General features: G+C 47.7%; 1 protein-coding gene across 2 annotated transcripts; it reads right to left on the reverse strand.

The window, feature by feature from the left end:
* Nucleotides 1-3,637: 3,637 nt before the first annotated feature.
* LOC118080987 (zinc finger protein RFP-like) lies at nt 3,638-25,336 on the reverse strand. 2 transcript variants are annotated; one of them, XM_088663607.1, is made up of 7 exons: nt 24,820-25,336; nt 23,841-23,936; nt 23,204-23,434; nt 19,142-19,164; nt 15,743-15,840; nt 9,426-9,458; nt 3,638-5,196 (listed from the first exon to the last, which is right to left on the reverse strand). In XM_088663607.1, exons 1-7 carry the CDS (start codon nt 25,246-25,248, stop codon nt 4,688-4,690), a joined length of 1,419 nt encoding a protein of 472 aa, XP_088519733.1. In that variant the 5' UTR covers nt 25,249-25,336; the 3' UTR covers nt 3,638-4,687. The 2 variants fall into 2 exon arrangements, with proteins under 2 accessions (XP_088519733.1, XP_088519734.1); XM_088663608.1 differs by lacking the exons at nt 23,204-23,434; nt 23,841-23,936; nt 24,820-25,336 and adding an exon at nt 20,147-20,211.

A 25,336-nucleotide genomic window follows, 5' to 3' on the forward strand; every position in this document is an offset into this window, starting at 1 on the left:
CTATTTTTAAAAAGAGAATGGGCAGAATTCATTGCTGCTAATTTAAGGAGCCATGTGCTTAGAAGAAGTAGAGAGAAGACCACTCCCCTTCCGGGGGGGCGGAGTTGCAGGAGAGAAGTTTCTGTGGGCAGAGGGATGTCGCACGCGTCATTGGTACTCCTAGCCGCGTCACGGCTCCCGGCTGGCCAATCGGGGTGGCCAGGGGCGTGGCCGCTTGCCGTTTAAACAGGAGCGTGGTTGTGGGGATGGCTTCCATTCGCCTCCTCGTCGGATCTCCTTGTCATAAAAATTAACATTAACCATGGAATTCTTTTATTTTTTATCTTTTGGTGTTGGGGAAGTGTTTTCTCTCTTTTGACTTGTGATTCTTTTTATCTTTATATCCCGCCAAAGTATTATTGTTTTGTGGTTGATACATATTCCTCATAAAAAAGATAACACATGGTTTTTTGGGGGGGAAACCGGTGTTGATGCTCTGAACATTTTTCTCTGATGTTTAATTTGATCCCTGCTGCTTTGGTGTGCACCTGGTGATATGCATCAGGCCAACAACATATTGGGACAGCCCCACGGTTGTCACGCAGACATTAATTTCTGAGCCGCCAGTCGCCTCAACATGGATGTTGAAGCCCCCCCCCCCGATGCAGCAGTCTGGGAGCCCTGAACTCTGCCACCAAGATGAACTCTGCCACTCAGGGAGGGAGACTGCTGGGAAACGAGGCGGGCAGGAAACCAGCAGAATCCCAAATCTGTCCCAATTACTCAGTGCCAGGAACAAACATTCTAGATCCCTATTCAGCTGGAGAGAGAAAGAGAATCCCTGTAGACCACAGTAACCCCCCTCCCACTCGCTGCCTCTCAAGTCTGCCCTGGTGCTGCACCGGGTACCCAGGTGAGCAGAACTGGGCGAGACCAACTCCATCTTGTTTACCCATTTAGGCCTCAGAAATAGACTAGAGCAGCCTGCTCATCCACCATCAAGTCATGGATGAGAGGAACTTTATTCACAGCCAACCTGGCATGAACCGCAGCAGATAGGATATCAGTTCCTCGGGTTGGGAGGGCTGGCACACAGCACCTTTACCACCTTGCCTCTGTGTGTGCCATTTATCCTTTTTTCACTGTCTCCCACACCATACTTCCCTTTGAACAGGGCAGGATATCAGTGGAGTTGGAGATGTGCAGTCCAGAGCTGAAGAAAGAGCTGAAATGTCACAGGGGACAGAGCACAGCATGCTGTTCAATGAAACCTCCTGGTGCAGAGGCAGTCTACTTCTGAATAAGCTGAAGCTGTGGAGGTGAACAACAGGAAAGGGCTTTTGGTCTCAAACCCTGTATCAACAACTTTAAAAGGCTGTAGAAGCCAGTGGCCCAAACCACATGATGTGCTGTTTGGAGAAGGCCTTTCTTTAGGCAATCACCTAAACCTGTGATCTAATCCTTTTTTCTATCCAGAAAATAAACACAGTCCTATCTATGTCTACTCAAGAGTAAGTTCAAAGGGGCTTATCCCAAGGAAGTGGGCACACGGCTATAGGCTCAATTTCCTCTTTGCCCCACAGAGCTCAGAAGAGATTGGAAAGATGTGCACTGCCTTCACTTCCTCTTCCGATTTGAGAATTGCCATTTGGGGTGACTATGGTAAAAATGTTGAATTAAAATACCTCTCCCTATTTGTATGCCCCATATGATTGGCACTGGTTGCAAATTACATTTTAAAAAATTATTTTCAGTGCTGATACTCTGAACATTTTTCTCTGAAGTTTCATTTGATCCATGCTGAAGTGAGGGTTCCCTTCTTAATAAAATAAAGACAAAACAATTGAGGGAATTATAAATCCACCCAAAACTGTTTTCAGTTTCATATTCTGGACCCTTGTGGATTATGATTCCTGCTGTCACTGTGTTGACATTTTGCAGAAGGGTCTGTAACTGAAAAAAGGGCTGAGGGGACAGTTCTGAAAACTTTTTGGGGTGGATGTCCAGCCTAATAGTTTCGGGAGGAAACCGGAAAAGTAGCATGAGCAGCAGTTTATCCTAACGTACACACGAATGTTTGTGTTGTTTTCATTAAGCCTATATTAATGAGGATTATAATAACTGTAATGTGCACAGTTTGAGAGTATACCACAAGGCCAAATGGGCTGCAAAAAGTGGGAGAGGGATCATGAGGGATATAAATAATAATAATAATAATAATAATAATAATTAATAATAATAATAATAATAATAATTTATTATTATTATTACGTATATCCTGAGCTATCTGGATGTTCCACAGATTGACCCAGGGTTCAACAGAAGTGCCAGTCATATCAGCCAGAAAATCTTCCAGAGGCACTTGGATCCATCAACATATGAGGGTGGACCATTCTCATGGGTGCCCCACCTCTGCAGAGGGGAAAAGGTGCTGGAAAAGCCTGATTTCCACAGGAATTTAGCATCATGCTAAATGAAACCTCCTGGGGCAGAGGCAGTCTACTTCTGAATAAGCTGAAGCTGTAAAGGTGAACAACAGAAACAGGCTTTTGGTCTCAAACCCTCCATTGTTTCATGGCCTTTAAGAGGGTGTGTAAGTCAGTGGCCAAAACCATATGATGTGCCAGGGCCGGCCCTACAGCCAGGCTGGGTGGCGCAGGGCACCAGGGTGCCCGCCCACCAAGGGGCGCTGCACAGCTGCACCCCTGCCCGCCGCGCCAGGAAATGGGGCGGGGCGAGGGCGCCGGAGGGGTCCGTCGCACCACGGCGCCAGGGTGCCTAATATACTTAAGACGGCCCTGTGATGTGCTGTGTGAAGAACTCCTTCCTCTAGGCCAGGCACGTCCAACTCCCTAGAGACTGTGATCCACTCCCAGTATAAAACAATTGGCAATGATCTACCCATTGTCATTGGAGGGGGGGGACCAAGTTTTTTTTAGGGGAGGACAGAGTTGTTGAGCATTTTTTTAGATATGTGCCCCATCTGTTTGGCACTGGCTGCTGCTGTTGAAAATGGGGTGAGGAACTATTGTAACTGGCATTCTTTTCATTTCCCCCCTTCAATTTCCCCACAACCGACAAGGTGTTAAAAAGTAGGGTGTCAATGGGATACCTGCTCTCTCACTGATGTGGCAGAAACGGCTGAGACTTCTCTCCTGGTTGTGTGATTCCCATCAATAAAGGGATGGGCAGACTTCAGACTTGGATTTGGTTTCATTTTTATTCGGAATGCTGTGATCCAGAAATGGATCCAGAGCTTATGCAGGGAAGCCGCTGAAATCTGCCATTCACTCAATCTTTGATCAACAACTCCTGCAGACATTCACAGTCAACACAGGAAGGTCTGAAGAGGAGCTACAACATACAGGAAGTTTGCAGGGAGGCCTTTCAAGGACATCTCTGAAGGGACCCTTGTTAAGATTTCACATTCTGAATGCCCAGTGTGTTGGACTTGGGATGACAAGGCCCAGGTTCAAATCCCTTTTGACCATAAACTTTAACATGTCTCCTTTTTCTAAGTCTCTTAGCTCAGCCTCTTCTACCTCACAGGGTTCCTCTGAGGGTAAAACAAGATATCACCCTCCTAAAATCCCTGGAAGAAGTGTTATGTGGAATGGATATTACCGGTATACTGTTGAGTTGGAAACAACACAGGAGCAACAAGAAGTACAATCTTTAATAGAATCAAACATGTTACCACAGGAAACATATCCCCAAATTATTTCAGGACCGCTACAAAAAAGGATAGGGGATCTCTAAAAATACATATAATTATAAAGCATCTGACTATTCACTACAAAGCAGCTTGGAGAAAATAATTGTATACATGGGAATTTACCATCACCCCCAAGATCCTCTAGATTGTCACTGTTCTCTCCTCAGACCTTCTGACAGAGGCTTTTTACTGTCAGAGGGAATTTTGTTGCATTGAGGCCTGAAACCTACGTGGGGGTGACATTCCTGGGGTCAACATGCAAAGGCAATATTGTGCAAGTCAGGAAAACCCCCGAAAATGGCCCCCAAGCAACCACCCCTGCTTCTCTGAAGCCAGAGATCTCGAGAGCTTTATGCAACCTTTCTAGGGGCCGGGAAGCAAGGTGGACTTAGAAACTCTTGCCCCCACTGCCAAAGACTTTCTGGGCTCCGGAGACTCTTGTGAGATCTCACAGTCCCTTCCAACAGTTTTCCCCAGTCTCCTGCCCTCTTTCCATTTATTAATTTGTGGTTTAAGGAAGGGCTCCAGCCTGCGATCATGCAAGTCAAGTTGCACGTAGGTTTTAGGGGGAGGAAAAGGGAATCTGAGAGCAGAATTGAGGTTGAGGAAGGTTTTAAGTGAGGCCCGTGCATAATTCTGAAATCTTAAGTCAGAATTGGAGGTTGGAGAAAGAACTACATCGAAAGAGGAATGTGATTAGGGTTACTGTTGTTTCCTAAATTATTTTCTTGCACCTCCTGCACTGACACAAATAGCCAATTCCCAAGGGAGAGAGAACAGGCCAGTTTGGGGACTGACAGGAGACACAATCAATCAGTGTCATTTGCTAAGCTAGCCTGAGAGGGAGAGTTGCATCATGATTGGCACAAGGGATGGCCAATTACAGTTCTGCAAATATGGTTTGTCCATAAGTGCCTGTCAGCTCAGTCCTGAAGAGGAGACTGAATACGTCATAATGGCAATGAATATACGCCTGTCTGTCTCCATCCTCAATCAAGAGAGTGTCAGGTTCTCTTCCTTGTTCACGTAAAACAAGGGCTGGAGGGTCTCTCCTGAGAAGGAGCCAGCCGGATATGTGTGGAGAAGAGCTGCTGTATCTGCATCGTAAAAGGACACCCGTTCCCCTTCACAGTTCAGGGTCACTCGGATCCTCTTGGGCTCCTTTCTTGGAACAAAGTTCTTAAGGGGGAAGCATAACTTGTACACACCGCCCCACTTCCCCAAAACCCAGATCCCTTCCCTAGTATCAAAACCTAAATCGCCCTTCCTCTTCACAGACTTTCTGGCAACCCCCACCCCCCAGCTCTCATCTTCTCCCACAATGACCTCCCAGAAATGTCTGCCTGATGTAAAACCCTCACATCCTAGCACATAGCCATATGTATCAAATCTCTCAGGGTTGTCTGGCAGGTCTTGACGCACTTTCTCCCTTCTCACTCTCTTTCGATCCTCAGACAGGATGAGGCGGGGATATGCTGTGTCTGGATCCAAAGTTACGTTTTCTGTGGGGGCAGAAGAGGAAAGAGAAGAGAAACAACATCAACTGGGAAGCTGACTTTTCCTTAGGCACATGACAGAAATAGCATCCCCTCTGAAATGAACAGGGACTCCATGGCTCTGCATTCGAGAGCAGGATGTCCATCAAGTACTTAATAATGAATTCTTGAAACATTTGCAGTTCTTTCGAGGGTTCACACATTATCTACATAGAACCCTTGCAATGACCCTGTAAGTTGAGACTGAGGCTGAGAGACAGTGGCTTGTCTAAGGCCACCCCCAACCCCCACAATTCATGGCAGAAGGGAGTCAAAGCATCCTGTTGTTGTTTAGTCGTTTAGTCGTGTCCGACTCTTCATCACTCCATGGACCATAGCACGCTAGGCACTCTTGTCTTCCACTGCCTCCCGCAGTTTGGTCAAACTCATGTTAGTAGCTTCGAGAACACTGTCTAACCATCTCATCCTCTGTTGTCCCCTTCTCCTAGTGCCCTCAATCTTTCCCAACATCAGGGTCTTTTCCAGGGAGTCTTCTCTTCTCATGAGGTGGCCAAAGTATTGGAGCCTCAGCTTCACGATCTGTCCTTCCAGTGAGCACTCAGGGCTGATTTCCTTCAGAATGGATAGGTTTGGTCTTCTTGCAGTTCCTGGGACTCTCAAGAGTCTCCTCCAGCACCATAATTCAAAAGCATCAATTCTTCGGCGATCAGCCTTCTTTATGGTCCAGTTCTCACTTCCATACATCACTACTGGGAAACCATAGTTTAACTATACGGACCTTTGTCGGCAAGGTGATGTCTCTGCTTTTTAAGATGCTGTCTAGGTTTGTCATTGCTTTTCTCCCAAGATGCAGGCGTCTTTTAATTTCGTGACTGCTGTCACCATCTGCAGTGATCAGACCCCTGGAAGCCAGACCCCTGGAATTCACACTCTGGCAGCCTCCACCTCCCTGCCACTGACATCAGAATCCATGTACCTTCTAGCCCCAAAGGTTGTTGCAGCCATTTTCTGAGCTATTTGTGTTCATGCATTTCCCACTCTTAAACCTGACTCTTACATAAAAGGGATGGGGACCTTGTATTGCTCAAAGGGATATTTTCCCCTCATGTGCCGGGGGCATTTGGCTTCACACCATCCCACTACATTTATTTATTATTGAATTCATATTACATGTTAATTACCATTCAGTTTCAGCATTGTACATAAGATATATTTTATTATGTATACGGTTTCGCCACATATATGCCTATATCCAACTCACCCTTTTCCCAAATACCCATGAGACTTCCTTCACCCACATGCATTATATCCATCTCGCTGCCTTAAAACTCTAACATTGTGTTCCTTATTGTTTATCACATTGATCAATCCTCTATTTTAAAATCATTACCTCTTAGCTTAATGAGCTCAATCAGTACTGTCTTCGGGAATTTCGTCTAAACTAGTCCAAGAAGAAAAGCTTCGGGTCTTTTTGGGAAGGTTGTTTTAAAAACCTTTTTCAATTCCTCAAAAATATTATTCCATGAAGTATTTACATTAACGCAGTTCCACCAAATATGATATAGTGAGACTTCAACCTTTTTGCATCTCCAACATCGATTTGTGGGTAATTTATAAATTTTAGCCAATTTCACCGGGGTCATGTACCACCTATAGCACATCTTCATAATGTGTTCTTTAATGGCAGTGCACACAGTAAAGTTTATGAAACTTTTCCATAATCTTTCCCATCTCTCAAGCCAAATTGCATAACCCAAATCTTGTGCCCATTTTATCACAAATTCCTTGACCATCCCAGTGTCTTATTGAGATTTGGCACAGAAAAGCCAGCCATCCTGGGCTGGGGGCTTCCTAAGAGTCTGCAGGCTCAGGCCAAGAGCCCATCAAGCTCAGCATGCTGCTTTCACGGAACAGATGCCTCTGGGAAATAAGGGAAATAAGGCACGGACGGAAGACCTGCAGTGGCCTGGTCTTCTGCGAAGCGGATCCCATCTTCTGTTTGACCCAGAAATGGCTAGGGAAACCCAACCAGATGGACGGGGTATAAATAATAATTTTTTATTATTGTTATTAAACTACCGGTAACTGGCCCTGCACGCGTTGCTGTGTGTTAGTCTGTCAAATGGAGGGTAATGGCCCCCCTTCAGATCCCCCAAGTCTCAGAGTCCCCCTGTTTTACAGGATCTTGTGGCGGAGGCGGGGTTTGTCGATGTGGCGTAGACTCCATGGTGAGGGAGGGGGTGAAGGAGGAGGAGCTGTGGGAATAACGCCACTTGAAGGCGCTGTTTTAGTTTGTGGAAAAGCAGGTTTTTACCTGCGCAGGTATGAGATGTGGGAAATCCGAGGTTGTGCAAACACTCGGGTAGTGGCATGGACCGTTGTGTCCAAATTCCAGGACAATCGGTCAAGCGGTTTTGGAGAAAAGTGGAGCCCACAGTTTCACCTTTTTTACATTTATATATATATAGATGAGAGATGCTTTTTCCATGCGCTCTGGCACTTTGTATGGCGCTCCATGTGCCAGTAGAGGTTCCGTCCTGCTGGCCACATGACCTGGAAAGCTGTGGACAAACGCCGGCTTCCTCGGCCTGAAAGCGAGATAAGCACTGCAACCCCATAGTCGCCTTTGACTGGACCTAACCACCCAGGGGTCCTTGAAGTCTGTGAAATGGAGGGTAATAGCCCCCCTTCAGATCCCCCTGAGCCTCAGAGTTCCCCTGGTCACTTTCACCACTTTCACCACCCCCCAGGTCACTTTCACCATATATATATATATATATATATATATATATATATATATAGATTAAACATTATAAAATCTCCCCATAGAGGGTTGCCTTCAGATGCCTTCAAAAGGTTGTACAGTTACTTATCTTCTTGGTGTTTGAAGTTAGGAAGGAAGGAAGAACAGAGTTGGTATTGAAGATGTTGTTATGTCTTATTGTATTACATCGTTTAGCAGTTGATGGTGGAGAGCATGTTGTTGGGTTTAGGGTTTTTTGGGGGGATGAGGATCGGAGGACGCTGAGGAGTGTTCAAGGAGAGTATGTGGGGAGTGTTATTGTGAGAGGGAAAGGATCGGAGGACGGTGAGAGGGAAGGGATCAGAGGACGCTGATTAGGAGGACAGCAAAATGGCGGAAAGGCTCTGAGGACCTGTGGGGGGGGTGTGATTGTGAGAGGGCAATGATCGGAGGACGGTGAGAGGGAAGGGATCAGAGGACGCTGATTAGGAGGGCAGCAAAATGGCGGAAAGGCTCTGAGGACCTGTGGGGGGGGTGTGTGATTGTGAGAGTGCAATGATTGGAGGAAGGATAAGAGGGAACGGATCAGAGGACGCTGCTGGAGAGGTTACGAGGACCTTGTTTTGGAGCGGATAAAGATCCAGCGGATAAAGATTAAGTTGTTATGAGGGCCTGTGGGGGGTGTGATTGTGAGAGGGAAAGGATAGGAGGACGGTGAGAGGGAAGGGATAGGAGGACGCTGGTTAGGAAGGCAGCATTAGGAAGATTGAGGGAGTGTGTGGGTCTCATGGGCTGTGTGCGGCTGGATCGGGTGGGGACGGGATCCGTGGGGTGTGGTGTGGGTTTTCTCTGGGTGGGAGGGGGTCGGGGGAGGCAGAGGGGTCGGGGGGTGCGTTCCGTGGGGTGGGGTGTGTGTGGAGAGGCCTTGGATTTTTGTCAGCAGAACGGCCTGTGGAGCGGCCTGGGTCCATGGGCGGCAGCGCGGTATGTAGATCAGCCTGGTTCCCTGGTAGGTGTGGGTCTCAGGGGCTGTTTGTGGTAGGATGGGGGGGCAGGATCTGTGGGGTGGGGTGGGGAGTGGGTTTTCTCTGGGTGGGAGGTGGTTGCGGGATCGGCGGGGGTGCGTTCCGTGGGGTGTGATTGTGAGAGGAAATGGATCGGAGGACGGTGAGAGGGAATGGTTCGGAGGACGCTGCTATGAGTGTTGGATCTCGTGGCGGAGGCGGGGTTTGCCGATGTGGCGTAGACTCCATGGTGAGGGAGGGGGTGTAGGAGGAGGAGCTGAGGGAATAACGCCACTTGAGGGTGCTGTTTTAGTTTGTGGAAAAGCAGGTCTGTACCTGCGCAGGTAAGAGATATGAGGCATCCGAGGTTCTGCGAACACTCGGGAAGTGGCATGGATTGTTGTGTCCAAATTTCAGGGGGATCGGTCAAGCAGTTACCGAGAAAAGTGGAGCCCACAGTTTCACCATTTTTACATATATAGATGTACCTTTTTGCAGCTGAAGTCCATATTCCACAGTGTCTGAAAGAGAAAAAGGAACAGAGATTTAAGATCACACCATCATTCAGGTAACAAACCTGTCAACAACAATATGAGCTCTTGAGATTTTAGCCAGGTGTTGTGGACTACAAGTCCCTGTGAGGAGTAACAAGTAACCAAAGGGTTAACTGTGTACTGTCCACCTGACCACTGAGGAAGATATCATGTTACAGAATGTACTGGAAGTGTTTTCTTAGTGTAACAGTTGGTTTCGTTTTTGCCTGGGAGACGGTCGCAAGTAGTTATTAGAACACCTTGGACTCTGTGTGTTCTTAAGAGGCTTTTTATCCAACGGCTATACAAGTTTCCGCTGTGTGTGAGAAGAAGAAGACTCTGCTGTATGTTTTACTGCCAGCCCGGGTCTACGGAGCAGAGGCGCTAGAGAAAGCGTGCCGGGCGGTTTTTAGTGGCTCCTAATTGAGTCATAAATAACTCAAAGGAGTCCTATATTCGTCACAGGTTATGGGTAGCAGGTTATAGGTCCTGACCTTAATCAATCACCAAAGCAATAAAAGGTGATTGCAGCTGTAAACGCCTTGGAGAAAGCCGGAGTAAAGAGCTAGCTGGGAGAAACCTGTTTCTTTGCAGTCGGCAATTAACAGATGCACTCGCTAGCAGAATGACCCTGGACTGGAGGCTGGGATCCGCAGTCTACCCGGAGGAGCAACGTCAGCTATTCTGAGTGAGTACAGTACAGTGCTGGACACGGAGCCCGGGGGTAGACAAGATGGCGGAGCAGCTCCAGGAGTCGTTTGTCGTGCCGTTCCAGAGGTTGAATGGCGACAACTATGCAGAGTGGAGAGAAAGGGCAAGAATGTGGTTGCTGGGAAAGGATTTATGGACTTGTGTGTCAAATCCCCTAACCCCTGTCGCTGATAATTCAGCAGGTGAAGCGCAGAGGTTTGCAGCAGAAACCAGGAAAGACAATAAGGCTCTATGTGCCATTGCCATGAGCTGTGATGCTATGCAACTGCCCTATGTGCAGAATGCTGCAAATGCTAAGGAGGCCTGGGACAGTTTGGAAAGGGTCCATCAGAGAAAAACAGCTGGAGCTAAGCTGCATGCTATGAGGCATCTCTTTGGGTTGAGACTGAGACCAGGGCAACCAATAAAGGAGCACATTGCCAATGTGATTGATGCATTCCATAAGCTGCAGCGGCATGAGCTTGTGTTCAAAGAGAAGGAAAAAGTTTATATCTTGCTGTCTAGTCTGGGAAACGTCTATGAGCATTTGTGCCTAACGTTTGAGGCAATGCCTGAAGATGAGCTCACGCTAGCTTACGTTTCTGGTCGTTTGGCGGATGAGGAACTGCGACGCCAGAAAGAATCGGCTGAGAAGGGGGGCCGTGGGCGCAGAGAAGCCAGTGGGGGTGCAGGAAAAAGCACTGAGGAATCCACTGTGAGTGCGTGCGCAACAAGGCTTTGTTTTCGCTGCCAGCAGCCTGGGCACGTAGCGAGATTCTGCCCAGCTCCGGAAGCAGCCAAGGTCACTCAGCCAGGTGCCAGGCAACCCAGCGGACGTGGTCGTGGGACCAGCCAGCAACGCCGAAGCAGAGGGCGTGGGAAGACTACAGATAAGCCTGTCAGCCAACATCTTTCTGCTGCCTTAGCAACGGTTAGAAACAAAGTACAGGACAGTTTCACTTTTATTATCGACTCAGGCAGCAGCCATCATCTTGTACCTCCTTCAGGACAGATCCTGAACTGCAGGCCATTTGAAGATGAAAAAAGCCTGCAGCTTGCTGATGGTTCTTGTGGAACAATTAAAAGCAAGGGTGTTTTTTATATGCAATGCTTAGACACTAACCTTGATGTTTATGTTGTACCAGGCATGGAACATGGTCTCTTAAGTGTGTCTTGCTTATTGCGTGAGGGCTTTGAAATAAGTTTTGCCAATGGTGTTTGCAAAATTGCCAGAGATGGGGCTGAGCTGGTAAGCGTTACTGTTGGGTCTGATGGTCTGTTTGTCCTAGATGGGAGGGGGCAAGCAGGTGGAAGTAACACTGGTGATGCTCAGGCTAAAAGCGCTAATACCCCTAAGGGCACAGAGGGCGCTATCCATAAGGATTGTATTCATGCTTGGCATAGGAAATATTGTCACATGTCTTTTCCTTATGTGAAAAAAGCCCCTGATTTTGTCAAAGGTTGCAGGTTCAAGCCATGCAATAAACACCTGCAGTGCCGCGCATGTGCGAAAGCGAAGACAAAGAGATGCTCTTATCCTAGGTCTGAAAGGAAGAGCACAAAACCATTTCAGTTAGTGCACTTGGATATTTCTGGGCCTATGTCAACGTCAAGTTTAGGTGGTTCAAAATATGTTTTGTGTCTTCTGGATGATTTCAGCCATTTTTCTTGGGTCATAACACTGAAAGAGAAAGGGGAGGCTGCCAGAGTGATAAAAGAGTGGGTAGCCGAAGTAGAACTGCAGTTCTCCGTCACTGTCCAGTGTTTTCAGAGTGACAGGGCGGGAGAGTTTTTGAGTGCAGAACTACAAGGGTTCTTCCGCAGCAAGGGAATTAGGCACAGGAAGACCGCCCCTTTTAGTCCACAAGAGAATGGTTTAGCTGAAAGAAAATTTAGAACACTGTCTGAACTGGTAGAGGCAACGTTGTTTGATGCAGGACTACCCCAGAGGTTTTGGGGGGAATGCTATAAATTTGTGAATTACTGTTCGAACCGCGCTTTTAATTCAGTTGTGGAAAACACACCCTACTACATGTTGTATGGCAAAGTTCCGAAGGTGCACTATTTCAGAACTTTTGGGTGTGAGGCTTGGGTTCTAATTCCAAAGCAGAAGCGCAGAAAGGGAGGATCAAGATCCAGGAAAATGATCTTCTGTGGTTACGAACCAAACTCAAAGGCTTGGAGGTTTGTACCAGCAGAGGGGGACCAAACCCGCATTCACATTAGCAGGAGTGCTACGTTCTGTGAACAAGAGGGTTGGAGACGCATTCATGCTAACCCCGAAGTTCTTCTTGACTGGTCTTCAGGTTTTGACCAGGAAGAGGAAACTCAGGTGGCTGATGCTGGAGTTCCAGGTGCTGCAAGACCAGATCCAGGTCAGGCAGCTGGTCCAAGTGGTGTAGCTCCTAGGGAAGTGAAGCAAGTAGTCAGAAGCGCACCAACTTCTCCCCAGGTCAAGCCTGGGAAGTACAGAAAACGTGGTAGGTCACCCACTTCACCCAAAGCAAGCCCAGAGGGGGCTGCAAAGCGTAGTAAGTCTCTTGACAGTGCTGCTAGTCCGAGAGAGCCACAGTCAGAGACAAGCAGTTCGGATTTAGAGGGGGAGGATGTGGGACCAAGACGTTCAAAACGCACCACGAAAGGTAAACCACCTGAAAGGTTTTCAGCTGTCAGTGTATGGGCGAACCTAGCAGTGTGTGAGCCTGAAAGCTTTGAAGAGGTGCAAGAGTTGTCAGTGGAGGAAGCTAGTAAGTGGAAAGTTGCAATGGAGAAAGAGTTGAACTCCATGCAATCTCTTGGTGTGTATAGTCTAACACAGTTGCCAGAAGGTAAGAAAGCAGTCAGTTGTCGGTGGGTCTACAGGCTGAAACCCACAGTGACTGGAGAGCCTCAGTACAGGGCTAGATTGGTGGCTAGAGGTTTTACTCAGAAGAGGGGAATACACTACACAGATGTGTTTAGTCCGACTTCGAGGTGTGAATCTTTCAGGATGCTTTTAGCGACTGCAGCGCAGAGAGGCCTAGTGGTCAACCACTTCAATGTGGACACCGCTTATTTGAACTCTGACCTCCAGGAGGAGTTGTACATGTTGCCTCCTCCAGGGTTTGAGAGTGACGTGCCAGGTCAGGTGTGGAAGCTGCACAAGTCGATCTACGGTCTGAAGCAATCCGCTAGAAACTGGAATTCATGTCTTGATTCTGTTTTGAAGAGCCTAGGTTTCAGGAAGAGTCTAGCTGACAGTTGTCTGTATCTCAGAGGTGAAGGAGAACAGCAAGAACTGTTGCTTGTCTATGTAGATGACCTGATCTGCTTAGCAAAAAGCCAGATGCAAGTGCAGAAGTTTGCAAAAGAGCTAGGCAAGAGGTTCAAACTCAAGAATCTAGGTGCAGTGAAAGTTTATCTAGGTGTGCAGATAGACAGAACTGAGGATGGAAGTTTTTTGCTCAGTCAGAAAGGCAAGATTGAACATTTGCTTGAGAAGTTCAGAATGTCTGACTGTAAAGGGGTCAGAACACCCATGGAGACAAACTTTGTGAAAGAGTCACAAGTGAAGGACAAAGTAGCGTTTGAGAGTCCTGAAGTGTTTCAGTCAGCGCTAGGGAGTCTGTTGTATTTGTCACAATGGAGCAGACCAGATATTGCTTTTGCAGTCAATTTGCTCAGTAGAGAAGCATCGAAACCTAGCATGCATGCTTGGAACGGTATTAAGAGAGTGCTTAGGTATTTGCAGGAAACCAAAGAGTACTGTTTGGAAATGTCAGCGCAAGGTGAGCCACAACTCACTTGTTTTGCAGATGCTGATTGGGCCAATCAGGAGGACAGGAAGTCAGTGACTGGTTTGGTAGTCAAGTTTGGAAATGCCCTGATTGGTTGGCGGTCGCGCAGGCAAAGCCTAATAGCTATGTCTTCCACGGAAGCTGAATTCTGTGCGTTGTCTGCGACATGCACTGAGTTGGAGTACTACAGATGTTTGGTCCAGGAAATCTGGGGTGATTGTAGCCAGCCGATCACTGTTTGGGGCGACAATCAACCATCTTTGAGACTGGCAGAGTCTGGACAGTTCAAGGCCAGAACCAAACACTTAGACATCCGCTTCCGAAACGTATGTCAGAGCATACAGGTAGGCTTGGTAAAGTTGAGGTATTGTCCAAGCCAAGAGAACCTAGCAGATGGGTTCACAAAACCCTTGAGTTTCCAACGGCATGGGGAATTCTGTGAAGGGTTGGTTTTGGGGTAAGTTTGGATACCCGCTATCCCCAGTGTTCAGGTGAGAGGGGGTGTGAGGAGTAACAAGTAACCAAAGGGTTAACTGTGTACTGTCCACCTGACCACTGAGGAAGATATCATGTTACAGAATGTACTGGAAGTGTTTTCTTAGTGTAACAGTTGGTTTCGTTTTTGCCTGGGAGACGGTCGCAAGATGACTGCGAGCTCACCAGGTTGTTTGTTGTTTTCTCTCTAAAATAAACTTCAGTAGTTATTAGAACACCTTGGACTCTGTGTGTTCTTAAGAGGCTTTTTATCCAACGGCTATACAAGTTTCCGCTGTGTGTGAGAAGAAGAAGACTCTGCTGTATGTTTTACTGCCAGCCCGGGTCTACGGAGCAGAGGCGCTAGAGAAAGCGTGCCGGGCGGTTTTTAGTGGCTCCTAATTGAGTCATAAATAACTCAAAGGAGTCCTATATTCGTCACAGTCCCATCATCCCTAAACCACTGGCCATGTCAGCTGGAGATTATGGGAGTTGCAGCTAAAACTATCTTAAACTCTCCACACTGGCTATCCCTGCATAAGGTGATGTCAAGGTTCAGGCCTTCCCAAATCTTGGGAGAAGGAGCAGGACCCCCAGAAGATATGCCGTCACCAACAAGGTCCAGATATCCCTGTTCCAGGACAGGAGGCCTCAAGCCCAGTCCCCTCTGCTCCTTGGTGGCTCTTGGACAGCCTGCCTCCTTCCCTCCTCCAGCCCCCCTTACATCAATCTCAGGGCCAAAGGAACAGAGGAGATGCTCAAAAAGCTGTAGATGAGGCTACTTGGGAAATGGGTGAGATGCATTGCATACATAAACCCAAAGTTTGGCTGAGAGATGTGCAGAAGTCAAGTACAACTTTTTACAGACAACTCATAACTTAAGGGAGGGTTCCATTCCTGGGGATTGTGCATAAAGGCAAATTGTGCAAAGTCAGAAAAACCTCAGAATCACCCCTGCCATCTGAGATCTCAAGATGGCTCCATGAGATTTCGCAAGAGCCTCTCAGAGCCCAATAAGCATGGCAGAGGTCTTAAAAGCGATTTGTGTGGTAGCAAAACCCTTCATGGCAAGAGCTTTCAAGTTCTTTACATTGCTGACTGGAATCTGGGAGGCTCCCCGAAGATCCCAGCAAGAAGGGTTTACCGTCCCCTTTCAATTGCCTAAGTAAAATCAGTCATCTACATATGAAAGTGCGGCTTCTAGATATTGAAAGAGAATTAACAAATAAACCGTCCATTTTCCTGGTATAGCAAATATTCCGTATGACCTGGAGCCTGTCATTAACACTTATAAACATCCAGTATAAAATATTTGCAGTCCTTCTTTACTACCTCTGAGTTTCTTCATGACACCCTTCAGGAAGTGATTCATATCACAGAAGTCCCAGATCCTCCACTTCAGGGCAGGAGGAAAAGCCTTTGCCTGAGACCTGGGAGGAGAAGAACAAAGTCAAGCCAATATCCTTCCAATGCAAGGAGCTTTCTGACAAGGCAGGTGTCCCATCCTGACCATAAAGGCATGATGGATATATGACGAAGACTTGGGAGCAGGGTTCTTCCTATGGCAAAAGGAAGCATCTAGATGATGTGTGGATCTACAAAGCACCTAACAAGTTGAAGAAAAACCGACACACATCTGCTTACAAAATATACTGAAGGAAATATATGAATACTAGTATCTTGAAGCCCGTTAAAATAACGGGTGCTAGAGCGTGCGTTGTGGCAGCGGCAAGGCCGGATCGTAACCCCGGCGCTCGGCTATAGGAGAAGCCGGGGCTGCGCCGCCGCCTCCTGGGCCAGGCCTGGCCCAGCCAGCCTACAGGGAGTAGGCTCGCCGGCCCCGGGATCCATCCACCGTTGCCTCCTTTCCGCCCCTTGGTTGCCTGCCACCATGGGCGCCGCTGGGAGAAGAAGAGGTGTCGGGGCTCAGGCAGCCAAGGGGCGGAAAGCAGGCGGCGGTGGGTGGATCCCAGGGCCGGCGAGCCTCCTCCCCGTAGGGGAGGTGGCTGAGGAGGAGGCGGGCTGAGGAGGGCGGCCCGGGCCGAGGCGGCGGGCGATGAGCCGAGGGGGCCACCGGGGAGGCCGCCTCAAGCTCCGGGCTCCTTCCTCCTCCTCCTCCAGCAGCAGCAGCAGGAACGCTACACCTCTGGCCGGGACAATGGCGGGACCCCCTCCTCCCACCTCCTGGTAGCTCCGGCTGCCCCTCGCGGCTCCTCACGGGCGCGCCTCGCCCTCACGCGGCGGATGCTATGGCGACGCCCGTGAGGAGCCGCGAGGGGTGGCCGGAGCTGCCGGGAGGTGGGAGGAGGGGGTCCCGCCATTGTCCCGGCCAGAGGTGTCGCGCTCCTGCTGCTGCTGGAGGAGGAGGAGGAAGGAGCCCGGAGCTCGAGGCGGCCGCTCCGGCTGAGAGGGGATTGAAGGGGAGCAGCCGGCTGGGGGGGGCGGTCCTCGTGCCCACCTCGCCGCCTCAGCCTGGCTCGTCTCCTTGCCAGGCCGAGTGGGCACCAAGCTCCCCTCTCCGAAGTGCCTCTTCGTCCAATCCCTGTGTCCGTGGGGCACATGCGCAGTAGCGCGGACACAGGGACTGGACACAGAGACACTTGCACATTATTATATAGGATGAGATTGAAGGTAAAGAAGCTGATGTATAGTGGAACCTTGGTTCATGAACACCTCGGTTTATGAATTTTTGGTTTACGAACGCCGCGGACCCATCTGGAACGGATTAATTCACTTTCCATTACTTTCAATGGAAAAGTTTGCTTCCTTTTATGAAAGCTTCAGTTTATGAACAGACTTCTGGAACCAATTACACCAATGCTTCGGGTTAAGTACGCTTCAGGTTGAGTCCTCCGCGGACCCGTCTGGAACGGATTAATCCACTTTCCATTACTTTCAATGGGAAAGTTCGCTTTAGTTTATGAACGCTTCAGTTTATGAACAAATTTCCGGAACCTATTGTGTTCATAAACCGAGGTACCACTGTATGTATATTTTTTTTTAAAGAAAAGTGAACAATACTGGGCCCTTACGCAGGGATTTTAGGACTACATCAGTTTTAGTGAAGCATTTCAAGTGATTAATGGCAAAAAAAAAAAAGATCTGGTATGTGCATTTCTGAAAGATAAAGAAGTGCAGAATGCTTTAGAATGGCTTTTGCAATTAACATTATAAATCTATAGTAAAGGTAAAGGTAAAGGGACCCCTGACCGTTAAGTCCAGTCGCTGACGACTCTGGGGTTGCTGCGCTCATCTTGCTTTACTGGCCGAGGGAGCCGCTTCTGGCGAACCAGAGCAGCACACGGAAAAGTCTTTTACCTTCCCGCCAGAGCGATACCCATTTATCTACTTGCACTTTTACGAACTTTCAAACTGCTAGGTTGGCAGGAGCAGGGACTGAGCAACGGGAGCTCACCCTGTCGCGGGGATTCGAACTGCTGACCTTCTGATCGGCAAGCCCAAGGCTCTGTGGTTTACACCACATCGCCACCCGCATCCAAAATGTATTGTAGCACAGCGGTTATATTTTAAAAATGGAGAAAAGATTAGAAATTAAAGCAGTATTTTCTAAACATGGAAGATTGTCAAAATATAAAGTTGTTTGGGTACAAGGCTCTCAGTGGCTACTATTCACGATGGCTGGGTCAAAGGCCGTGGTGCCTCTGAAACCACAGGAGGGGAGTGTCCTCTGGGGTTCAGATCCTGATCGCAAGTTTCCCACTGGCATCTGGTTAGTCACTGTGAAAACAGGATGCTGGACTAGATGGGCCTGATCCAGCAGGGCCCTTTCTCATCTTCTTATGTCTGGGGAAGAACCTGCAGGAGTCTGAAATACACTGGATATTTAAGGGTAAGTTATAAAAAGCACCTTTGGAATGTCCCCCCTTTTTCTATCACTGGCAGAGTAAATGAATCCATCACAGAGAAGGGCCTTCAGAGATATGCAATGGAAACGGCTTCCTGTCTGTGATTGTAGCTACAAACTACCACAAAAATGTGTCCCTACTTTTGTCTGTGATTTTGTGAAATGGACAATGGATTCCTAAGCTATCTCTGAAAGGAGGAACTGGAGAGTGAGTTTCTCACTTTCAGTCTTGTGAAATAGACGATGGAGTCCTAAGCTATCTCTGAAAGGAGGAACTGGAGAGTGAGTTTCTCACCCCTAATACTACCGGTACTACTACTAATAATAATAATTTATTACTTGTACCCCGCCCATCTGGCTGAGTCTCCCCAGACAGTCTGGGCGGCTCCCAATCGAGTGTTAAAACAATACAGCATTAAATATTAAAAACGTCCCTAAACAGGGCTGCCTTCAGATGTCTTTTAAAAATAGGATACAGTAGCTGCTTATTTCCTTGACATCTCATGGAAGGCCGTTCCACAGGGCGTGTGCCACTACCGAGAAGGCCCTCTGTCTGGTTCCCTGTAACCTCACTTCTCGAAATGAGGGAACCACCAGAAGGCCCTCGGCGCTGGACCTCAGTGTCCAGGCAGAACGATGGGGGTGGAGACACTCCTTCAGGTATACAAGACCGAGGCCATTTAGGGCATTAAAGGTCAGTACCAACACTTGCTTGGAAACGTACTGGGAGCCAGGGTAGATCTCTCAGGACTGGTGTTATGTGATCCCGACGGCCACTCCCAGTCACCAGTCTAGCTGCCGCATTCTGGATTACACAGGAACTTTCCCAATACAGTATCTTAAAGCAGCAGATTTCCATCACTTACCACTGCGAGAAGCTTCTGATATCCTGGGAGAAAAGAAAGAAAGAAAGAAAAAGATATATGTGGAGCCATTTCTGCAGAGAGAACTGTGGTCAGTTATAAATACTAAGCAGCTGAAGCAGAGAGAGAGGTCATAGCTGCCAAGTCTCCCGTTGAAAAATAAGGGATCCCAGCGGCGCGGCACCGGACATGCGCAGAAGCGACTTCCGGTGCCGGCTCTGCCCATGTCTGGGCACTGAATTCTTGTAATTGTAATTTATTTCAAACTGTTTGGAAAGTTGCATTTTAAATTGCAGTGACCTGCCCATTTTAAATTGCAGTGACCTAATAAAATAAATTTATTAGTTTATTATTTGGATTCAGTGAACACTTATTTAATTTTTACATTTATTAGTTGCCTCGCCATATAAATTCTCTAGGCGATATACAATAAATTAAACGTGCAAGGCTAGCTCTCTGCAGTACCAAGAATCATGGAGCGAACTAGGCTAGAAGATGTCCCTGCACATCAGTTTATATGCTCTTGCCAAACTAGCAAAATCCAGAAACTTACTATGATTTCCAAAACAAAAAATGGCTTGCTCTGTTTTGCAAAGGGAGAAGCAGAGCAACTTTATTTTTATTTTTTTTAAAAAACACATTCCGGAAACTTTTAGTTCCCTAAATAAAGTATTAGTATACCATTTCTGTTTCGGATTTTCTTTGGAGGGGGGACCAGGCTAGGTAAATAACTTGTCCCCAATCAACCTCTTCAGGAACTGTTATCACTCTTCCTCTTTCAGAAGATTGATTCAGGCCAGGGGTGGCCAACTCCCTAGAGACTGTGATCTACTTTTAAGTTTAAAATCTGCCAGTGATCTACCCCCGTTTTTTAGGGGTTCAGATCGAAGTAGTTGAGCTTTTTTTACAGAGGGGAAATGCCCCATTCTATTGGGGTTAGGCTCTAACTTTGCAAGCTTTTTTTTAAAGAGGGGGAAATTCACGTTTTGAAGGGGTTCTTTCACTCACTCGGAAACATCTCAATGCAGAGACGCTGCTCTTCCTTCCATGGAGCAGCATAAAATGCAGGGAGGAAAGAGGGGGCGGGGCCAGGTGCTCTTAGGGAAAAGCAATGGAAAAGGAGCCCGCGATCGGCAAAGATTGACTGCAGCCTCCCCAGGTCCAGGATCAACCAGTCGATTGGGATAGACTTGCTGGCCGTCCCTGAAGGAACCTTCTTTCCCCCAGCCAGCAGGGACAGGAGCCAGTCGCAGAATGGCCAGAGGAGAAAGCAGAAGAGGGAGGAGCCAGCAGCTGCTGCTGCCACACTCCCGCTGCGCTCTGCAGCCAGGCAGTCAGGCCGGCCGCTCAATGCCCAGACACGGGGAGAGCCGTACGGAACTGCTTCCCTGTAAATTTACGGTAAATTTATGGGGTTTTTAACAATACAGGGGTGCGGCGGGAAACGGATTTAAATCCGGGGGTTTCCCGCCGAATACGGGAGACTTGGCAGCTATGGAGAGAGGTTAGCCAAGCACAAAACAAAAGATCCCCAATAAAATACACATTGCCACATAATTTTGGAATAACCATCAAATGGCAAAAGTCAGCCATTCCAGTGATGACTAATAAAAGGTCCCTTTCTTCTCTTTTGACCAAGTCACCCAAACACCTGAGAGATTCAATCCCACCTCCCTGATCTGCTATTTTGCCATGCAGTGCAGGCTGGTTCTGTGTTCACCTGCGACCAATTGGTTCACTGCTATGTACATCCCACACTCAATGATATCCTGGAGACCACCCTGAGACCTGTGGGTATAGGGCAGAGGTTTAAAGACTGTCTCAAGTCAAATCTAAAAAAATGTAGTATGAACACTGACAACTGGGAAACACTGGCCTGCTAGCACTCCAGTTGGAGAACAGCCTTTACCAAAGTTGTCAAGGTCTTTGAAGACACTCGATCTCAGGACACAAGGGAGAAACGTGCTAAGAGGAAGGCACTCTTGGCAAATCCACACCGTGATCAACTCCCGCCTGGAAACCAATGTCCCCACTGTGGAGGGACGTGTGGATCCAGAATTGGCCTCCACAGTCACTTACGGACCCATTGTTAAAACCGTGTTTATGGAAGACAATCTTACTCAGCTACGAGTGATCGCCAAAAAGAGAGAGAGAGAGAGATAACAATAAATAAATAAATAAATAAATAAATAAATAAATAGGTCACCCACCCACCCCTCTCTGGCTGGACCCAAGAAATAGCTGGAATATTTATATCTCACGCAGGAAATTTACTGGACATAAACTCCTCTTTCAAACATTGTTGTTGTTTAGTCGTTTAGTCGTGTCCGACTCTTCGTGACCCCATGGACCATAGCACGCCAGGCACTCCTGTCTTGCACTGCCTCCCGCAGTTTGGTCAAACTCATGTTCGTAGCTTCGAGAACACTGTCCAACCATCTTGTCCTCTGTCGTCCCCTTCTCCTAGTGCCCTCAATCTTTCCCAACATCAGGGTCTTTTCCAATGATTCTTCTCTTCTCATGAGGTGGCCAAAGTATTGGAGCCTCAGCTTCACGATCCGTCCTTCCAGGGAGCACTCAGGGCTGATTTCCTTAAGAATGGATAGGTTTGATCTTCTTGCAGTCCATGGGACTCTCAAGAGTCTCCTCCAGCACCATAATTCAAAAGCATCAATTCTTCGGCGATCAGCCTTCTTTATGGTCCAACTCTCACTTCCATACATCACTACTGGGAAAACCATAGCTTTAACTATACGGACCTTTGTCGGCAAGGTGATGTCTCTGCTTTTTAAGATGCTGTCTAGGTTTGTCATTGCTTTTCTCCCAAGAAGCAGGCGTCTTTTAATTTCGTGACTGCTGTCACCATCTGCAGTGATCAAGGAGCCCAAGAAAGTAAAATCTCTCACTGCCTCCATTTCTTCCCCTTCTATTTGCCAGGAGGTGATGGGACCAGTGGCCATGATCTTGGTTTTTTTGATGTTGAGCTTCAGACCATATTTTGCGCTCTCCTCTTTCACCCTCATTAAAAGGTTCTTTAATTCCTCCTCGCTTTCTGCCATCAAGGTTGTGTCATCTGCATATCTGAGGTTGTTGATATTTCTTCCAGCAATCTTAATTCCGGCTTGGGATTCATCTAGTCCAGCCTTTCGCATGATGAATTCTGCATATAAGTTAAATAAGCAGGGAGACAATATACAACCTTGTCGTACTCCTTTCCCAATTTTGAACCAATCAGTTGTTCCATATCCAGTTCTAACTGTAGCTTCTTGTCCCACATAGAGATTTCTCAGGAGACACATGAGGTGATCAGGCACTCCCATTTCTTTAAGAACTTGCCATAGTTTGCTGTGGTCGACACAGTCAAAGGCTTTTGCATAGTCAATGAAGCAGACGGTTAGTAAATTTGTAACAACAAATGAAAGTCAAGAAAGTTGTGGCTTTCAAATAAGGGACTAAGATCGGAATGGTGGTAATTGGATTAATCAAGATTACGAAAGCAGTAAGAAATAAGATCATCTGCATCCTGAAATCCAGAACATGGGAAGTCATCCAAAAATGTTTTAATTTGGCTTATGAATAATTGGCTGTTGTTTTTAATTGGCATTATGATAATGTGGCCTCTACTGGAATTGTATTAAAATTAAAACCAACAACAACAACAAAATTACAGAGCTCTATTGGCCTGTGGGCTTCCCAGAGACCTCTGGTTGGCCAATGTGAGAACAGGATGCAGAACTGAGAGGGCCTGAGGTTTGATCTAGCAGGGCCCTTCTTGCCAACCCTGGGGGGCTCAGGGGTGACGACTTGAACAAAATATTGGGAGGGGGAAGCAGGTAAGCTCTGCCCCACATAATCAATCGCAGGATGCAGTACACCCCCCATTTCAATAGAAATGCCAATTATTAGGGGGGGGGGCTCAAATGTTTTATTGGGGTGTCCAAGGGAGTTGGCTCCTATGCCAGGGCTGACACTTTTTACCATGTATTTTTATGTGGGGGAGGACTAAAAAATGCCTGTAGCCTGAAGCAACACACTCCACCCTCTCTCATCAAGATGAGGCCTGACCTGCAGGAATTCACTTACTGGTTCCTGAAGCTTCTCCTCCATCTCCCGAATGGCGTGTTCAAAAGAGGAGAGTTTCAAGGAGAGTCTGGCCAGGTGCTCCTCCCTTTTTGCTGCAATCTCCTTCTCCACTTCTGCCATCTGGGCCAGAAGAAGCTTCTCTTTTTTTTCCAGAAACTGATGCATCTGCCTTATCTCAGCCACCATCTTTCCCCTCTCTGCTTCCATTTGCTTCTGCACCAGCAAAAACAGAAAAAGGAAGTGAACATATCAGGCATATAGTCTAATGTTGCAGGATGAAAATACAAGTTATCAGAGTTCACTTGGAAGGGCAAGTCTGCCATTTTAGAGAGATCATTCCAGCAGGAAAAAAACTTAGTTGGTCTTTAAGGTGCTACTGAAGGAATTTTTTTTATTTTACTTCGATCCAGACCAACACGGCTACCTACCTGTAACCAGCAGGAAAAGAGTTTCATAAAAATTTACAATCCCACCCCCTCCTTCAAATGGTCTTTCATGCCCTGTGGGTGATCAGCCTGTTCAAAAAGAAACCTCTTTCTATATTCCATATTCATTTTCCCCTCAGATATGGATTCTTGACTATAGCACTTTTTCACCTTAAACAAAGAATGATGCTTACAAGCAGGTCTTGGCTTTCCTTTTCTGCATCTGCTTTAAATACCAGAATTTTCTCTCTCCCCTTCCTCACATAGTCTAGGCATCTGCTGATCTGATCCTGAAAAGAAAACAAAATCAAACTTTGGTTGCTTTCCCCCCCTTTTTGGCGTTTTAGTACACATAATAACAGGCAACTGAATCATATGCTTGCTCCCTGCCCCACATTCCCCAGTCCTTTGCAGAGGTTCCCCTTCATTCCTGCCTCCTGCCTTGCCCCACCTTCCAGTTCTAGGAGCTTTGACTGGGAGCTGTTTCCAGAGGAAGAACTGTGGGGAGTTACTCCAATAAGCTACAGGAGACATAGAGGGAAATTAATCCCTCAAAAGATGATGAAACTGTTTATTGAATAGTTTTCAGAAGTTTCATAAGGCTGCACAAACGCTCCTGCTAGAGTGTGTGGGGAGAATACATTATTTCAAGATTATCTTGGCATTTTTCCTGCATTGCAGGGGGTTGGACTAGATGACCCTTGGGTCCCTTCCAACTCTATGATTCTATGATCTTGCAAGCCTGGCTTGTCTACAGCTATTCCATCCCCCAAGCAAATCCAGAGGAGAGGCGTAGCATGGGGCAGCCTAGGGGGCACCTGTCGTGAGCTGTTGCGTGCGTCCTTCGCGCAACGTCTTCCATCTGTAAGGCAGGTAAGAAGGACTCAACAGGCTGGCACCCTGCCAGCCCCACACAGCATTTGCAAGTCTCACAAAGCAGTGCTGGACTCCAGTGTGCTGTGAGACTTGCACCCCTCAAAGCAGGGCAGCAGCGGCCACGTTGGCTGGCCAAGATCCCCACTCACTGCATGGCTGAGCAGGCAGCTCAATGCAGCCCCACTTAGCCCCAGTTACTGTGGGTCGCTCCACTGGCATAACCTGTCCCCACAGAGTGCGGCATGCCCCGGGCACCAGCAAGGAACGCTCCACCACTGATCCAGAGTGTTTTCCTACCTTGTATTCCGGATATGCCTCCTCTATGGGAACCACCTCGTGGCTTTTGTGCTCCTTGGATCTGTCACACACGACACAGATGCGGGCTTCATCCTCCTTGCAGAACAGCTTCAGGGGCTCCTTGTGCTTCTCACAAACTCTCCCCTTTCCTTCTGCCTCCTTTTTTCTGCCCAGAAGGTTGAATTTCTGAGTTAATTCCACAAAATTTGCCAGCTGCAGGTTTCGCCTGATGCTGCCTTGCGCCACTGTTTTCCTGCACTGAGGGCAGGAAGCCTTTGCTTTGGATTTCCTCCAATGCAGGGTCAGGCAGGCTCGGCAGAAGTTGTGCCCACACTCCGGGATGATCACTGGATCCTGGAAATACTCCAGGCAGATGGGGCAAGTGGTTTCCTCGCAGAGCTCCACGACGGGACCCTCAGAAGCAGCCATGGCCACCTCCCTAGGAAGAGAGTGTTGGTTTCATTTTCTCTCTCTTTTTGCATCTGCAAATGGGCGTTTCCTTTCCAGGAAATTCAGA

The sequence above is a fragment of the Zootoca vivipara genome, chromosome 2 (assembly GCF_965207765.1).
Source record: "Zootoca vivipara chromosome 2, rZooViv2.hap1.1, whole genome shotgun sequence".
Taxonomy (NCBI): domain Eukaryota; kingdom Metazoa; phylum Chordata; class Lepidosauria; order Squamata; family Lacertidae; genus Zootoca; species Zootoca vivipara.

Bases quoted from the DNA above. Each gene is read 5' to 3' on its own strand.
- LOC118080987 (XM_088663607.1), bottom strand. From the start codon at position 25,248: ATGGCTGCTTCTGAGGGTCCCGTCGTGGAGCTCTGCGAGGAAACCACT. The intron at 23,435-23,840 runs GTAAGCATCATT...TTGCTGGTGCAG, and splicing joins AGGAAAGCCAAGACCTGCTT to AAGCAAATGGAAGCAGAGAG. The intron at 9,459-15,742 runs GTAGTAAAGAAG...TTTCTCTTTCAG, and splicing joins TGTCATGAAGAAACTCAGAG to ACACTGTGGAATATGGACTT.